Source organism: Babylonia areolata, chromosome 19, assembly GCF_041734735.1.
Source record: "Babylonia areolata isolate BAREFJ2019XMU chromosome 19, ASM4173473v1, whole genome shotgun sequence".
NCBI lineage: Eukaryota > Metazoa > Mollusca > Gastropoda > Neogastropoda > Buccinidae > Babylonia > Babylonia areolata.
In genome coordinates, this window is record NC_134894.1 from 43,950,142 (window position 1) to 43,969,721 (window position 19,580).

Sequence of the window (19,580 nt, forward strand, 5' to 3'; positions counted from 1 at the left end):
TTTCATTATTTATGAGTCAGTTCATGTATTGTGCAGTTAGTTCCACGCACACACGCTCAGACATGCACGCACGGCACGCACGCACGCACGCATGCACGTACACACACACACGCGCGCACGCACACACACTCACACACACACACACACACACACACACACAGTGCTATACAACACACATAAACAGACACACACAAACACACACAGACACACACACACACACACACACACACACACACACACACACACACACACACACACACACACACACACACACACACACACGCACACACACGCACGTACGCACGTACACAGACACACACACACAGACACACACACACACACACACACACACACACACACACACACACGAAGGGTGTATTCCAAGGAGAAAGAGAGGGGACTGAGGGGAGAGATATGTATAGAAAGATGGACAGCAGACAGAAGATGGGTGTGATTCACAGAGAGAGAGAGAGGGGGGGGGTGTGGGGGGGGTTGAGAGAGAGAGATACAGGCAGACAGACAGAAAGACAGACAGAAAGACAGAGAGAGAGATACAGACAGGCAGGCAGGCAGGCAGGCAGAGGGGGAGAAGATTTCTGCCCGACGCTACTGTCTGTTGTGCAGTATGTGGATTTTTTTTGATTTTTTTTTTTCAAATTATGCCCTCCTTCCTTTTGTTTGTATCGTTTTCTGTTCACGAAAATGTGTTGCATGCGCGCGTGCGTTTGTGTGAGTGTATGTGTGTGAGATGTATTTTTAAGTCACTGATTATTAGACTCGTTTGAATTCTGTGGATGATAGGAAGCTGTCCTAAAGACTAAACATATTACATTCTGATTTTGGGGTATGAATTAGATGGACAGAGAGGGAGAGACAGAAGGGTAAAGGGTAAAAGAGAAAATACTTGTCAAAAAGCGGTTCACTTTTTTTTTTTTTTTTTTTTTTTTTTTTTTTGGACACTCTCTCCTTCCTATCACTCTCCCTCTCTCTCATTCTTCTTTCAACTCCTCCCAATCTCTTCCCCAACACCCCCTCCTCTCTCTCTATACACACACACACACACACACACACACACACACACACACACACACACATATATATATATATATAAAAAGAAGAATATATATATATATGGGGGGAGGGAGAGAGAGAGAGAGAGAGAAAGAGAGACAGAGACACAGAGAGATGGAAAACAGATAACAGGCATATTATGATACGAAATACAAAACGACAAGAATGCGCGTTGTTGTTGTTGCTGTTGCTGTTGCTGTTGTTGTTGTTGTTGTCGCTCTTGTTGTTTTTGTTTCTATCATTAGACAGTCTGCAAAACAGATTACATGTATTACGGACTTTTACTCGGACAGTAGCCAAATTAATGGGGAAGAATTATTTCCACTTTAAATAATGAGATCTGTTTTTCTCCTTGTTTTGTCTGTCCCTGAAAACCAGGTCACTTCTAAAATAACGAACTGCGTCATTTTTTGCAAGTAAAATACCCTCCCAACCTCTCCTCTCATCTCTCTCTCTCTCTCCCACGGCTGAACAGGTCGTAAACCAAGAGCTGTTGACGTGTCACAAGAATACAGACAGACAGACAGACAGACAGACAGACTGGGTCATCCCTCAGTGTCTCTGTCAGGTCAACAACAAACCTTGAACAGCTACAGACTGAAGAGAACAAACACAAATCCGGTCATGGTCTAACATAACAAACGTACGTGCCTGCCATTTTTATTCATCTTTTTTTTTTATGTAACATACTGTTCCCACCGTCTCGCCTCTCTCTCTCTCTCTCTCTTTCTCTGTCTATCTATCTGTCTGTCTCAAACCATTCATCCCCCTCTGCCTTCCTTTCCTGTCTAACCCTTCCTACTCTCTCCTTCCTATCACTGTCCCTCTCTCTCATTCTTCTTTCAACTCCTCCCAATCTCCCCCCCCCCCAAAAAAAAACCCCTCCTTTCTCTCTCTCTCTCTCTCTCGCACACACACACACACACACACACACACACACACACACACACAGAGAGAGAAAGTATCATGCAAACACATCTCTCTCTCTCTCTCTCACACACACACACACACACACACACACACACACACACACACACACACACACAGAGAAAGTATCATACAAACACATCTCTCTCTCTCTCTCTCTCTCTCTCTCTTTCACACACACACACACACACACACACACACACACACACACACACACACACAGAAAGTATCATACAAACACATCTCTCTCTCTCTCTCTCTCTCTCTCTCTCTCTCTCTCTCTCACACACACACACACACACACACACACACACACACACACACACACACAGAAAGTATCATGCAAACACATCTCTCTCTCTCTCTCTCTCTCTCTCTCTCACACACACACACACACACACACACACACACACACACACACACAGAAAGTATACAAACACATCTCTCTCTCTCTCTCTCTCTCTCTCTCTCTCTCTCTCTCACACACACACACACACACACACACACACACACACACACACAGGGAGTTACACTCAGAAAAAGAGAAGGTATCACATGCGCGCACACTGGACAGCAAAAAGCGAAAAACTGAAGAAATGCCAATGGACACTCCACATTTGAGTTCCAGCTGGTAAAAACGTTTGTCATTTTCTTTTAATTGTGGTGTACATAATGCTGACTGTTTCTTTTTTTCTTTTCTTTGTTTCTCTTTCTTATTCTTTTTCTTTTCATATTTCAGCATCACAAGTACACATAAACCTTTATCTAAATCAATAAAAAAAAATTATATAAAAAGAAGAAAAAGAAACATGGGCACTTATTATGTGAATAGATAAATTAGACGACTACCTCCACCAGTGAGTTACTTTGTGAAATAAAATTCGACAAGAAGAGGAATTCACCGATGAAAAAAACTCAAAAAATTCAATTCTACCGGTCGGTTTATCAATCAGTTTGGGAAGGATATATATATATATGTGTGTGTGTGTGTGTGTGTGTGTGTGTGTGTGTGTGTGTGTGTGCACGTTTTGTTTTTTCGCAAGCTTTTTCCTCCTTTCTTTTCTTTCTGCCATTCCTGTATTTCATTCCTTCGTTTCCGTGTGTGTGTGTGTGTGTGTGTGTGTGTGTTTCTTTTTTTCTTCCTTAGTCTCTCCCCCCGCAACCCCCCCCCCACCCACCCACCCACCCACCTCCCCCTCCTCCCCCGACGCTATACTTATTTCCGTCCCTTATTTCTGCCCCCCATCCGCACACCCAAGCCCCCCACCCCCTCCCATACCCATACCCCCGATTGTGTTCCCTTTTTTTTTTCTTTTTTTTTTTTGTCTCATTTTAGTTTGTGAAAGTGCTACGAACTATCATGCGCACGTGCAGTATATTACACAACAGCAGGTGTCTTCAGTCGACTTAACTCTCTCCATACGGACGGCGAAAGAGACGACGTTAACAGCGTTTCACCCCAATTACAACCATCAAAATATAACAAGTGGAAGGCTCTTACACTGAAGAGGTGACTGTTGACAAAGAACACCACCATTCTGACGACGGAAGCTAAAGGTTGGGTCATAGAGACAGACACCCACTGGACATCCGAAGGGTCTGTGTAGAGGAGAAGAGAGGACTGGCCGTACTGAGTGAGTTAAAGTTGACGTCGATTGATGACAAAATAGTCGGTCTACAAATACCAGGCTGACGACTGAGTCTCGTTGCCACGTGTCGAGGTTCAGAGGTCAGGGCCAGTGTCACTTTCGACACGAGTGGTGGAAGGTAAAACACGTCAATCACTTGTCGTTTCGGGTCTCGTCAGTGCACCTTGCCTGACGTCACTGACAGTGCGTCATGTGTGTCAGTGGAGATAAAAAGCGCAGCTTGCTTTGTTACTCAATGAATACTGTACTCTTACTCGGAGACATGAGGTTCCTGGGTTGCTTCCCCTTTATTTATTTATTTATCTTATTATTATTATTATTATTATTATTATTATTCATTCATTCATTCATTTATTTATTTATTTATTTTGTTATATTTTATTTATTTTTAAAATTATATTATTGTTATTTATTTATTTATATATCTATTTATTTTGTTTTATCTTATTTTATTTTGTACGCTTATAGTTGACTTCATCAAGTTTTTGCGCCTTATACATATTATTATTAGTAGTAGTAGTTCTTTTTTTTTTTAAATGTATTTATCTTTCTTTTCTTTTCTTTTTTCTCAAGGCCTGACTAAGCGCGTTGGGTTACGCTGCTGGTCAGGCATCTTGCTTGGCAGATGTGGTGTAGCGTATATGGATTTGCCCGAACGCAGTGACGCCTCCTTGAGCTACTGAAACTGAAACTGAAATACCCCTTTGCCCCACTGAGCTATATGTTTACATCTACAGGCATGAAATATGTCTATGCTTTGCCCCCATTCAAACTATTTTGAATAATCTGTGTGTGTGTGTGTGTGTGTGTGTGTGTGTGTGTGTGTGTAACAGTTTGAATCCTAACCATTTGCGGCGTTTATATTTACCAGATTTGTATTCTTACAACAACAAGAGTGTGTGAGCATTCTGTGTGCATCTTCTGTGCATTTTATGGTGTTAGAGAGACGTTTATGCTGTTTTCTTTAAAAAAAAACGTCTTCCTGGCCACTTTTCCTTCTTCTCTCTTGCTCTTTAGATTTTGTGGGGTTGGTTTTGTTTGTTTGTTTGTTTATTTATTTTAGTTTTTTTTTTTTTTTTTTTTTTTAAAGTTTTTTTTTATGGACGGGGTGGGTTCACATGCCTGTTTTGTTTACATTCCATTTACTTAGCCAAATCACACCTGCAGATATTGCCTCCCACCTCTTGCCCTCCGACCCCCACCCCCTGCGTCCCTCCTCCAAAAAATTTATATATATATATATATACATACAAACACACACACACACACACACACACACACACACACACACACACACACACACACACACACACATACATACGCCTTGTTGATATGACAGCCGTTAGCTTACTGTCCAACACTTGACTTGTTGCAGAGCAAAACACTGAAGAGCGCATAGGCATGGTGTGTGTAACAGAGAAATGTTAGCTGAGATTATAATCAAATAATGTATTATAGTACAATGTTTCCTCTGCTCATTGGAAACAAAAAATTTAGACTTATCATTCTTTACTCCGAATCGAATGTTCCAACCTGCTCGTTTTCTTTCTACTGATGAGATGTAAGAGAATCCTTACCAACGAATAATGATGTGCATTAATATACCACTCACCCTGCGGCTCCAAGTGCATTTAACAATATTCGTGGTATGACCACAGCATCTGAATATAACATTAGGCATAATTATAGGGGAAAAAAATAACATTTACAAAATATAATACAAACTCGCTGAAGTGAGCGAATGCATAAAGTGTATATGAGTGAATGTGTCTTAGTTTCTTTTGTTGTTGTTTTCATTGAGGTCCCCCCCCCCACACACACACACACACCCCACCAACCCCCCCACCCCCCACCCCAACCCCCACCCTTTTAAAAAATTTTTTTTAATCTCCGCTCATGTATCTGATATCAACATCTGGAGAAGAGACCCTAGCTAAAACTGCCAGGTTAGAACTTAGAAGGACAGGTTTGAAAGAAAGATGTTGACAGACGATTTATCATTTCATGAGGAGAGAGAAACAGGAAGATCGAGGAGGAGGGATGGGGGGGTGGGGGGGTGGGGGAGAAAGAAAGAGATCATCCCGAACTTCCACTGCACCCACCCACCCACCCACCCACCCGCCCACGCACAAACGAACAAACACAAACAGGTCACAATGGAACCATAGACGATGTTCAAAACAGAGAGTGGTCACAAGAAGCCAACGATGCAGACAAAGCTAGCTGAGAGACACAGGAAAAGAATGGAACAGGGACAGGTGTTAACAAAATAATGATAATAATTATAATAATAATAATAAATTAAATTCAATAAAAAGATGCAAATAAAAAGTCCAGAAAGAACACAAACTGGTGTCAAAGAATTCAACTTTTATTGATTTTTTTGCATTCACCAGTGTAACAAGCCCACACAATTGTTATCTATCGAAAGTGCATTTCACACACACACACACACACACACACACACACACACACACACACACACACACACACACACACACTTCCTTTTTTCTTCTCTCTCTCTCTCTCTTTTTTTTTTTTTTTTTTTTTTTTTTTTTGCATTAACTATATTGAGGCTGACGAACGGTTAAAGGGGGAAGCAAATAGTTCATCATAAAAAAAATAATAGCCTATAATTATCCCTCTTCTTTTATTTAAAAAACAAACTAAAACAAACAACAACAACAACACACTCCTGTTGAAATCAAAACACAACCTGTCCGGTTCGCTTCCATCACTCCACTTCCTCTCAACCCAACACAGTGGCAGTATTGACACAGTCCCGTGTGCTGCTTTATGTTGTTTAGTTGGGTCTATGCGAATGTCAGTCAGGCATACAGGCGTCTGTCTGCTTCCTGTTTCTACCGGCCCGGCCCCAACAACTTTATCCGTTTTTCCTTTCAAACTGAAGTGGCGAAGCGTCCACACACACACACACACACGCACACACACACACACACACACACACACACACAGAGAGAGAGAGAGAGAGAGAGAGAGAGAGAGAGACAGACAGACAGAGAGAGAGAGAGAGAGGTTATATATGTATATATTTATATATGATTTTATATACATCGAGTGATGGCCTAGAGGTAACGCGTCCGCCTAGGAAGCGAGAGAATCTGAGCGCGCTGGTTCGAATCACGGCTCAGCCACCGATATTTTCTCCCCCTCCACTAGACCCTGAGTGGTGGTCTGGACGCTAGTCATTCGGATGAGACGATAAACCGAGGTCCCGTGTGCAGCATGCACTTAGCGCACGTAAAAGAACCCACGGCAACAAAAGGGTTGTTCCTGGCAAAATTCTGTAGAAAAATCCATTTCGATAGGAAAAACAAATAAAACTACACGCAGGAAAAAATACCAAAAGAAATGGGTGGCGCTGTAGTGTAGCGACGCGCTCTCCCTGAGGAGAGCAGCCCGAATTTCACACAGAGAAATCTGTTGTGATAAAAAGAAATATAAATATATATACATATATATATATAATGTTTGTTCTTGCTTGCTCCGTGAAAGAGATACCCCTCCCCAATCTCTCTCTATGTCACTAAGTGTCTCTCTCTCTCTGTCTCTCTCTGTCTCTCTCTGTCTCTCTCCTTGTTCTCTCACATCATCTCCTAACCCACTGAAATGTGCGTGCGTGTGTGTATACGTTAGTGCGTGCATATTTTTGCATGCATAGAATGCTACATACACTGACCTGTAACACATTGATGCATGCATGTATTGCATGTATGCATGCAAACATACACACATTCGCGTTCACACACACACACACACACACACACACACACACACACACACAATAAAAGGGAAAAAGCCCCGATATGAAGGAAGAAATGCAGTACACAGAATCACTCAGTATATTCATACCAAAAAAAAAAAAAAAAAATGCCAGAACAGGCCAACACAGCGCAGTCAAGACACTCACTGTAACTCCACACAAATTTTCACACTCCTTTTTTTTTTTTTCTCTCAAGGCCTGACTAAGCGTGTTGGGTTACGCTGCTGGTCAGGCATCTGCTTGGCAGATGTGGTGTAGCGTATATGGATTTGTCCGAACGCAGTGACGCCTCCTTGAGCTACTGAAACTGAAACTGAAACCACACAAAGGAATACAAGATCAACCCAAACAACGCATCCCACTATCATGAAGTAATGTTACACAGCTGACATAAGTTACCAGTCAATTAAGCACCGCCTTCAGTTGAGATCTGCACCACTGGAATAATCATTGTTAATACATCGAGACAAACAATTATTACGGTTCTAAGCAAGTTATCCTTACGTGAATCTGACTAAAAGTTTCTACAAACGAAAACACATGATTACTGTATATACTCAGTAACCTTAAACTTTGTAGCATGTGTGAACGAATTTCGTTCTATCTTCGTCAGGTTGTAGTCAGCTAACCTGTGGGTAAGCCCTGTCAGCTTGTGCTGAAAGAGGCAATCAATCCATTGTGTAGCCCTGATCGCTACTCTGCTCTAATGCAGTGGTTGACCGAGCAAGGTTGGCAACAACCGCCATGGCATCAGTCATGATGAAGAAAGACCACACAATCATCTCTCCAGTGCACATGTATGTGACGTGTTTGTGCTAAAGTTCAATGCAAATTTATGTACATAATATGAAAACATGAACATTAATTTAAGTCCCAACCACCCCCACCCCCCACCCCCCATGCTCCCAGTCCGTGAAGAAAGACCACACTTAGTGCACATGTATGTGACATGTTTGCGCTCCATTTCAATACAAATGCATGTACATAATAGAAAAGAAAAAAAAAGCATGCACATGATGAAAAGATGAACATTAATTTAACAGATTCCCAGCCATTCCCCCACGGCCTCAGTCCGTGAAGTAGCCCATGCGGTCATCCCTCCGGATCCGTGGCCGGGTCCTGTCCTGAATGACCAGCTGACCGAACTTGGCCCCGTACAGACTGGCCATCTGCAGCGTGAGGCTGGACAGGTCGAAGCGGTGACAGACGCCCACCCGCCGCTCCGTGTGCGGGCAGAGGCGGAAGGCGTGCGGATCCACGGGGCACATGCAGGTCATGTTGAAGGCGCAGCTGACCCAGGGATCCACCACCACACGAGTCATGAAGGGCTCGTTGTGGAACACGCTGAACCCGGCCAGTAGCTCGGGGAACGGCCAGAAGAGGCAGGGCGGCTCCTGGTAGAAGCGGAAGGTGGACATCACCGTGTGGTTGGGGATCGAGTCCAGGCTGGCCAGGAACTGCGCGCCACGTCGGCGGGCCGTGGCGAAGAAGGCGTCCAGGTCCAGGTCCGCTCTGAAGCGCACTGAGGCGTCCATGTAGACCAGCACGTCCGTTTTGGGCAGCAGGGCCCGGATGATGAACGGCTTCCAGGCGTAGCACATGAGCTTCCACGTGTGCTTGGGGAAGGCTTTCAGGTTCATGGACATCACCGTGCAGCCGCAGTTCTTCTCTACGCGGCGCCGCTCCACGGGCTTCAGCCCCAGGTCGAAGTAAAGGAAGGAGTAGGAGTCTTTGGGCAGCTTGTTGAAGACAAAGTGCTTCAGGTTGAACACCAAGGCCTGGGACTCGTTGTAGTGGTTTGAGGAGGCCGCTGTGACGAAGATGTACTTCTTGGGCACCACGCCCTTGGCCAGCTCGCTGACCATGTCCAGCTGCTCGGGGGTCAGCCTGAAGCGGGGGGCCAGCAGCTGCCGGACACGAGCTTTGACCGAGGACGGGAAGCGGTGCGGGCAGGAGGTGTCGACGCACGCGCCGCGCGTGTTGTTCATGGCGGCCAGCGATTTGCACGTCCTCAGGCCGATCACTCCTTCTCCCCCCGGGCTCCGCCAGTCGCATCTTCAGCACCTGGGCCAGCGCCTCCACCTCCCCCTCACTCACATCCTCCGACGCTGCTGCCCCCGCGGATTTCCCTGGAGGCTGTCCGGGCTGCACCACGTTCTGCGGAGCCTGGTCCGCTTCTTCACGCCCCACGGGCTCCTCAGCCAAAGCTTCCTCAACCCTGGCCATGGCGGCTGCTTGGGCGGCAGCGTCGGCGTCTTTTGGGTCGCTCCTGGACCCCACAGCCACAGCCGCTGCCGGCGCCGCCCTCCGCTGCTCCGCGGCTTGACTGCTCAGATCCCGAATCTCGAGGTCGATGACGACGAGAGCTACAAGGACCAGGACACACACCACGATAGGCACGGACACTGGTTTCTGTAGCCACCTGACTAGGCCTCCCATTCTGGCCCGGACACGGCGTAACGACAGCATCGTCATTCTGCAACATACATCGGCGTCGTCATTCTGCAACATACATCGGCGTCGTCATTCTGCAACATACATCGGCGTCGTCATTCTGCAACATACATTGGCATCGTCATTCTGCAACATACATTAGCATCGTCATTCTGCAACATACATTAGCATCGTCATTCTGCATCGTCATTCTGCAACATACATAAGCATCGTGATTCTGCAACATACATTAGCATCGTGATTCTGCATCGTGATTCTACAACATACATTAGCATCGTGATTCTGCATCGGGTTCTACAACATACATTAGCATCGTGATTCTGCATCGTGGTTCTACAACATACATTAGCATCGTGATTCTGCATCGTGGTTCTACAACATACATTAGCATCGTGATTCTGCATCGTGGTTCTACAACATACATTAGCATCGTGATTCTGCATCGGGTTCTACAACATACATTAGCATCGTGATTCTGCATCGTGGTTCTACAACATACATTAGCATCGTGATTCTGCATCGTGGTTCTACAACATACATTAGCATCGTGATTCTGCATCGTGATTCTGCAACATACATTAGCATCGTGATTCTGCATCGTGATTCTGCAACATACATTAGCATCGTGATTCTGCATCGTGGTTCTACAACATACATTAGCAACGTCAATCTGCATAGTCATTCTGCAACATACATTAGCATCGTGATTCTGCATCGTGGTTCTACAACATACATTAGCATCGTGATTCTGCAACATGCGTTAGCATCGTGATTCTACACCATACATTAGCATCGTGATTCTGCACCATACATTATGCATCGTGATTCTGCAACATGCATTATGCATCGTGATTCTGCAACATGCGTTAGCATCGTGATTCTGCGCCATACATTAGCATCGTGATTATGCAACATGCATTATGTATCGTGATTCTGCAACATGCATCAACATCGTGATTTTGCAACATGCATTAACACTGCGGCGCTGAAGTCTGGACATCACCGCAAGGTTGGTGTGGGTCACAATTGCAAGCAGTCATATTAACACTTCAGTGATTGTGAGATACCAAGAGGTAAAACAAGCAAATCACAAAACATAGTCACTTGCGCTGTGAGGGGGCTGCAGTCCGTGTCAATAGTCCGACGTGTCTACAGTCCGACGTGTCAACAGTCCGCCGTGTCGGTAGTCCGCCGTGTCAGCAGTCCGACGTGTCGATAATCCGACGTGTCAATAGTCCAACGTGTCTATAGTCCGACGTGTCAGCAGTCCGCCGTGTCAACATCGCTGTGTCGATAGTCCGCCGTGTCGGTAGTCCGCCGTGTCAGCAGTCCGACGTGTCGATAATCCGACGTGTCAATAATCCGACGTGCCTCTAGTCCGACGTGTCAATAGTCCGACGTGTCTGTAGTCAGACATGCCAACAGTCCGACGTGTCTGTAGTCAGACATGCCAACAGTCCGACGTGTCTGTAGTCAGACATGCCAACAGTCCGACGTGTCTGTAGTCAGACATGCCAACAGTCCGAGGTGTCGATTGTCCGCCGTGTCAACAGTCCGACGTGTCAATAGTCGGACGTGTCGATAATCCGACGTGTCAATAGTCCAACGTGTCAATAATCCGACGTGCCTCTAGTCCGACGTGTCAATAGTCCGACGTGTCTATAGTCAGACATGTCAACAGTCCGACGTGTCGATAACCCGCCGTGTCAACACTCCGACGTATCGATAGTCCGACGTGTCAACACTCCGACGTGTCGATAGTCCGACGTGTCGGTAGTCCGACGTGTCGATAGTCAGACGTGTCCGTAGTCCGACGTGTCGATTGTCGGAGGTGTCAGTAGTCCGACGTGTCAATGTGTCAGTAGTCGGTCGTGTCAGTAGTCTGACGTGTCGATAGTCGGAGGTGTCAACAGTCCGACATGTCGATAGTCCGACGTGTCGAAAGTCCGACGTGTCACGTGTCGATAGTCCGACGTGTCAGTAGTCCGATGTGTCGATTGTCGGAGGTGTCAACAATCCGACGTGGCAATGGTCCGACGTAGAATTCGTCCGAAAAGCCGCTGTGCTCAAACTTTTAATCCGACGTAGCAATGGTCCGATGTGGCAATAACCCCAATGTTAATTGTTTTATTGAAGACGTGAACATTTTGTTATACTACACGTTTGTTTCTCCCTTAGAAGTTTATCTCTATGGAATTTCTTTTTTTCTTTTTTTTGGTTTTGTTTCTAAACTGTTATTTCAATATTTTCAAGTCACTGACACACATACAAACATATCTGTCAGGTTTGTCTGTATCTGTCTGTGTGTCTGTCTGTCTCTCTCTCTCTCTCTCTCTCTCTCTCTCTCTCTCTCCCTGTCTGTCTCTGTCTACTCAATCTGCCTGCCTGTCTGTCTGTCTGTCTGTCTAGTTCGTCGGTCTGTCGGTCTTTTTTTTCTCTGGCATAATCTCAAGACAGGGAAAACTGTGAAAAGGCTGAAAGTACACTAAAGAATTGCACTGAAAATGGTTTTTAATATTTAATAAACTATTACATATACCCGCACGTGTGCTTATATATATATATATATATATATGCATACAGACACAGACGCACACACGCGCCTAGAAATTAATGTGAAAGTATAAATGAAATTCATAAGCATATGCCCAATATACAGCCTACATGTGGTTGTATTCACCTACATCCTGGCTTCCGGAAGGATGCATACTGGCTTTAAACAAGGAAACAGACACACAGACACACACAGATACACAGACACACACAGATATACACACACCACACCACACCACACCACACCACACCACACCAACCACATCACACACCACACACACACCGACACCTAAACCTTCAGTCCATACACACACACACACACGCGCGCGCGCACGCACATGCCAACCACACCACACACACGCCTACATCTAAACAACACACACACACACACACACACACACACACACACTCATGCACGCATAAACACACCAACCACACACACACACACATACACACACACACACACACACACACACACACACACGCACACACACACACACACACACACACACACACACACCACGCACGCACACACACACACACACACACACACACACACACACACATACACAAATCAATGGTCTTTCACCTATCAGGTGGAGCTATGTCCGTCAAGTCATTGAAACCTGTTTAAACCGCCATACTTGTTTTCCTTCAGTCAACTGCGCCCTGTTCCGGACAGTCCCAAACACAACACAACACATTTTCTCTCACACACTCACCTGTCGAAACACTAATGTCAGTGACTTGAGAGTTCTGTAGTGTTCACAATACAAAAGGACACTACAGACAATAGCAGCTCACATAACAGCAAAGCGGATTCAAACCCCACGTTTAGGAAGGTGTGTGTGTGTGTGTACTGGCAAAGACTCCGCTTCTCGAACAGGGAAAGCTTCTTCAAGGTCAAGGCTTTAAAAACTGGAAAACTTGACGCTAAGGGTAGTAAAAATCTGCTCTACAGTATATATATATATATATATATATATATATATATATATATAATGACAAGGACCCGAAGAACGAACGCTGACAACACAGGCGACACATGAAGTCTCCATTCGCTTACCTCGACTCGGTCTAATACTTGAGAAAGTTCCAGTCGTTTGAAGACCCCCAAGAATGTGTTCCGGGTGGCTGTTGCAACCACACAGGAATATAAAGTCTTTCAGATAAAAGGAAATGGAAATATAAAAAAAAAAAACAAAAAAAAACCAAAAAAACACATACACACACACACTTACGTATAAACGCACACTTCTTCTCTTCAACTTGACCACAGACAGATATGTATGTGCATACACGGGGACACTAAACAAACTTTCCTTCCGTGTTCTCTTCCTCCTACGACTTGTCGTGTGAGGCGAAATGAATAACTCCTGTCCCCCCACACATTCACACACTCACACAGAAAAAGGAAGGAGTGTACGCCCTTTTCTGCTGGCTGTTTCTCGTACCCCTGAAGCGTGACGGGTGGATTCGTTTCACGTGTGTTCTGTGTCCGGGTGGGTACACATGAGTGTGTTCAGTGTCCAGGTGGGTACACATTAAGAATAAGACTAGGAACAACTTTATTATCTCCAACTGGAGAAATTGGGTCAGGTGCATTATCACAACATAGCTAGACAAGTAAACAACATGGGGACCATAACTGTAAAAGTCAACAACAGCTTTTACGAATATTACGAAGACACAAATGTAAAAAAAAAAAAATATATCACATACACCGTTTCATACATACATCCACACACTGCAGGTAATAACTGGTATTCTTAATGTAAAAACAGAAAGAATTAAGAAACATTATTTTGAATATAATTATAAGCATAGCCTACTATATTGCACATTGATTATAATAGATAAGTTAAGAAGAAAGATAAATTGCGGAAAACCACAACCAGATAATCAGCACACACCCGCACCCACCCACCCCCCACCCACCCCACACACGCGGTTTACTTGATTAAACAAGAGTAATAAACATATGCTCTCAAATAAAAGCATTTCACATATTCGCTTTTAAAACATTGCAATTAATTATTACATCGTAGTTGTTAACAGAAGTATATTTAGAATATGGACGTTAGCATTAGCGTGTTGTGTGTGGGTGGGTACACAATAGTGTGTTATGTGTCCGGATGGGTACACATTAGTGTGTTGTGTGTCCGGGTGGGTACACATTAGTGTGTTGCATGTCCAGGTTGGTACACATTAGTGTGTTGTAGGTCCGGGTGGGTACACAATAGTGTGTTGTGTGTTCGGGTGGGTACACATTAGTGTGTTGTGTGTGGGTGGGTACACAATAGTGTGTTATGTGTCCGGATGGGTACACATTAGTGTGTTGTGTGTCCGGGTGGGTACACATTAGTGTGTTGTATGTCCAGGTTGGTACACATTAGTGTGTTGTATGTCCGGGTGGGTACACAATAGTGTGTTGTGTGTCCGGGTGGGTACACATTAGTGTGTTGTATGTCCGGGTGGGTACACAATAGTGTGTTGTGTGACCGGGTTGGTACAGATTAGTGTGTTATGTGTCCGGGTGGGTACACATTAGTGTGTTGTATGTCTGGGTGGGTACACATTAGTGTGTTGTATGTCCGTGTGGATACACATTAGTGTGTTGTATGTCCGGGTGGGTACACATTAGTGTTTTGTATGTCCGTGTGGGTACACATTAGTGTGTTGTATGTCCGGGTTGGTACACAGTAGTGTGTTGTATGTCCGGGTGGGTACACATTAGTGTGTTGTATGTCCGGGTGGGTACACATTAGTGTGTTGTATGTCTGGGTGGGTACACATTAGTGTGTTGTATGTCTGGGTGGGTACACAATAGTGTGTTATGTGTCCGGATGGGTACACATTAGTGTGTTGTGTGTCCGGGTGGGTACACATTAGTCTGTTGTATGTCTGGGTGGGTACACATTAGTGTGTTGTGTGGCCTGGGAATCTGACCTTGACAGTGAACAGGTATTGTTTGGGTTCTCTTCTTGTTGTTGTTGTTATTGTTGTTACACACACACACACACACACACACACACACACACACAAATGCACATACACACACCACATGCACACACACACACACACACACACACACACACACACACACACCCCATGCACACACACACGCACACGCACACACACCACATGCACACACCACATGCACACACACCACATGCATACACACACACACACACACACACACACACACCACACACACACACACACACATGCACATACACACACACACCACACAGACACACACACACACACACACACACACACACACACACACACACACACACACCACATGCACACACCGGAAGCAAAAGACTATGCATGACCCTTCCAACAAAACCCACACTTACCGTAATTACTCATCAGAAAGAGACCATTGTACACACACATTCACACACACACACGAACGCAGCGGCATCCAGTACTCATCGCCACGTCAGACTTCGCTTTCAAACGTCGGATTACTGTCTGAAGACACGTCCGACTATTGACATTTCGCCCTGTCGAGATGACACCTACACACCTTATACCCGTATACCTACAACCTGTAAGAAATAACCCTGTGACACCCCCCCAAAAAAAAAACCTGAGTCGGATTTCAACTTACTGTGTATTTTCTTTTTTGTGATACGTATTTTGTTGTTCGTTGTTGTTTGTTTGTTTGGGTGTTTGGGGTGTGTTGTTGTTGTTGTTTTTTGTTTGTTTTTTTGGGGGGGGGCTTTTTTGACTCACTTGTGTGAACAAAGTGAGTCTATGTTTTAACCCGGTGTTCGGTTGTCTGTGTGTGTGTGTGTTTGTGTGTGTGTGTGTCCGTGTGTCTGTGTGTCCGTGGTAAACTTTAACATTGACATTTTCTCTGCAAATACTTTGTCAGTTGACACCAAATTAGGCATAAAAATAGGAAAAATTCAGTTCTTTCCAGTCATCTTGTTTAAAACAATATTGCACCTCTGGGATGGGCACAAAAATTTTTTTTTAAAAAGAAGCCTAATTATATGCAAACTGCATTTACTGTTTTTTTGTTGTTGTTTTTTTAATTCTCTAAACTTGGCACTTTGACCTCTTATTCTGACACAACAACAAGAGGAGTCATTATTATCATTTTTTGTTCAAACAGGAACTTCTTTTGCTAAGCATGGAATTTTTATTTATTTTGCAAACGTTTTGGTGCAGTGAGTAAAGAAGGGAAATTACTCTGTAGTTAATGCTAGGTAGGGACTTAATTTATCACAAGTGAGTCTTGAAGGCCTTGCCTCTCTTGTTAAAAAAATTTTTTATGCTGTCTCTGCAGAGATAAATGGGTTTACCGATAGCAAATCCGATGCGCAGAGCTTTAACAACAATCTGCTGAAGACTGTACCAACACTTACCTTGAACTATTTTGAGACTGATGGTTTCATAATTATGTTCAGGAAGCAATTGAACTGGAAGGCATTAACCCTTTCACCGCCAAGCTCGCATTTATGCACAGGCGTGGTAGAGGACCCATGTCACTGAAAGGTGACCATTCATTGGTCTGTTATCCATGAACCTACTGCTCTTAATGTTCGTTTATAGGATAGGCCATATTTTCTATACATCGGAGGGGTAATCCCCAGCTATTCGTAGCCACCGTCTTTTCTGTGTTTATACCACAAGGGAATTTTGTATTCTAAATTGACTGGCGTTGAAAGGGTTAAGGCGCTCTGCTAAAACTGAATGAAAATGTTTTCGGTCAAATCGCAGAATCGTTACATCTCCTGAGATTATCTGCTTTAGAATCTTTCTTTTTACAGCAGTATATGAACTTGTATACAATGAGATCTCAGATTCGTAACACAATGTACATCTACTGAGTTGATCTACTTAAGAACATGTCTATTTCACAGCGGTAAAGCTATCGCACCAAGTTACTGTGTGAACAAAACACTGACCATTTTAAAATATCTGTGAAGTTCTAAAAGAAAACACGCCCAAAACACTTAATTGTATACCAAACAATGCACGCGCGTGCACATTCACCGTCACAACTTGTTAACTCATACAGAGAGAGAAAGAGAGACAGACAGACAGACAGACAGACAGAGAGAGAGAGAGAGAGACACACACACACACACACACACACACACACAGAGAGAGAGGCAATATACCACCTCCCCACCGATAGCGCTTGTACAGTTACGCAGCGAGCAGATCTGAGATTCAGTCATAAAACTGTACGTCTTCTGAGACAATTCCTTGCCTGATTCAGGGTCATAGTGACTTCTTTCGCTGTGACTTTTAAACCGCCAGCTACCTTTTTCACTTTTGCCCAGGTGAGTATGCAATCATATTTTTCGTTTTCCGTTTTCTTTTGGTGACGAATTCTGGCAGAAGCACTTGACAGTATGTCAATAATTCGTGTGTGTGTGTGTGTGTGTGTGTGTGTGTGTGTGTGTGTGTTATGTTTGTGACTCGACCTCTGTGAAGGGAAACATATGAATGAAAATTATGCACATGTGTGTGTGTGCGTGCGTGCGTGCGTGCGTGCGTGTGTGTGTGTGTGTGTGTGTGTGTGTGTGTGTGCGTGTGTGTTAAGATATGTAACATATTGCCAATAAATGTCACAGTGAACGAGAGAGAAACGAAAAGAGATGAAGCCAGAGACATTGTGTACGTCTGTTTGCTCAGTCACACACGCGTGTGGGTATGTGTGTTTATATGTGCATGCGGGCGCGCGTGTGTATACATGCGTGCATATCATGTTGATGTGTGCTCTGTGTGTGTATGTGTGTGTATGTATGTGTGTGTGTGTGTGTGTGTGTGTGTGCGCGCGCGCGTGCGCAGCATGACAGGAAATTTGTGTTTGAACGCATACCGTCGGTGCGCTTGTGCGTGTCTGCATCTGTGTCTTTGTGTATATCTGTATGTTCTGTCTGTTTTAAAGGTGGTGGTTTTGTTTTCAGTCTATCTGTTTATATGAATACGTCCATTCATTCATTCACTCACTCAGTCGTTCATTCACCCCCCACCCCTACCCCCCCCCCCCCCCCCCCCGACCCCCATATATATATATGCATATTTATATATGTCAACCCCCTATTCTAAAATATTTTCATTCCCTCTTTCATCCAGTCATTCATTCAGTCCTGAAACCGCAACAACAACAACAACAACAAAAACCGTAAAAAAAAAAAATAAAAATGAAATTCAGTTCACGGCAGTGTCCAAGCCGAAGAGCTTTAAAAACTCTAAACCCACGCCTGCAGTTTGACAGCTGGTTGTCTCGCATGTTTGTGTCTTCTTCACCTTTTTCCGAGTGCCAGACTCAGTGCCTCATAAATTACCCGTAAAGCCCCTGAACAGGAAACTGGCACGGGTAGATTACAGACCGATTTTGGCAGGACGAAGCAAGCGCCTATGCCTGTCTGCGCACGTACGTACGTACGTACGTACGTAAGTTGCGCACTGCGAGAATCTCTATTTACAGCATCGCTTATATCAATCACATGGCTTTGGCTTGGCTTGGAGGGGTGGAAGGGTGGGTGTGGGGGTTGGGGGGGGTATGGAGAGGAGAGATGATGGGGGTGGGGGAGAGGGAGGGAGGGGGAAAGATATGGGTAGGAGAAATAGAGAAAGGTGGGGAATGGCACACACACACACACACACACACACACACACACACACAGATAGTAGGGTTGAAATGAATTGAATGAATTTTATTTTGATCTTATTTTCTTGGGGTAATAGAGTAAAAAATTTAAAAAGTCTCTTTTTTTCTTCTTTTTTTAAAAATCCAACTCCAGGAAGAGAAACAGACGAAAAACTAAATTACAAAATAAACAATAAAGAAAAAAGAAAAAAAAAATCATTGTTTAAAACATGCACATATAGATTATGGATACATGAATCAGAAAGCAGAGAATGAAATGGGGTTGGGGAGAGAGAGAGAGAGAGAGAGAGAGCGGAAGAGGAGGCAGTGAGGGAATATGCATGTATGTTATACACGTGTGTGTGTGACTTGACTTGACTTGACTTCATTTATTGTCATAAAATCCCGAAGGATTAATAGACACAACAAAGAACAAAGGGAACAAAGAAATAAACGGTCATCTAATACGCATGCACTGAAATACATAGTTGGCAAGTTTTTTTTGACAGTCATCGCA

The 19,580-nt window shown here is 44.3% G+C and overlaps 2 protein-coding genes across 3 annotated transcripts in view; one reads left to right on the plus strand and one right to left on the minus strand.

Annotated features, from left to right (window-relative positions):
* Positions 1-6,168: 6,168 nt before the first annotated feature.
* LOC143293743 (uncharacterized) lies at positions 6,169-9,561 on the minus strand. The gene has a single exon (XM_076604954.1). It carries the CDS (start codon positions 9,417-9,419, stop codon positions 8,499-8,501), a length of 921 nt encoding a protein of 306 aa, XP_076461069.1. The 5' UTR covers positions 9,420-9,561; the 3' UTR covers positions 6,169-8,498.
* A 4,326-nt stretch (positions 9,562-13,887) lies between these two features.
* The window catches only part of LOC143293742 (uncharacterized), a 56,028-nt gene continuing 50,335 nt past the window's right edge, over positions 13,888-19,580 (plus strand). Inside the window, exon 1 of one of the 2 annotated variants that reach the window (XM_076604953.1) lies at positions 13,888-13,971. Coding sequence is in view for 1 of the 2 variants with exons in the window: in XM_076604950.1 (XP_076461065.1) it covers positions 18,066-18,118 (53 nt within the window). In the remaining variant the exon portion in view is untranslated. Of the gene's footprint in view, positions 13,972-18,023; positions 18,119-19,580 lie in introns of those variants that run through there. The other variant, XM_076604950.1, reaches the window with a different exon arrangement.

What these genes read in the sequence shown, in the direction of transcription:
- LOC143293743 (XM_076604954.1), bottom strand. Translation starts at nt 9,419, where the DNA reads ATGAACAACACGCGCGGCGCGTGCGTCGACACCTCCTGCCCGCACCGC.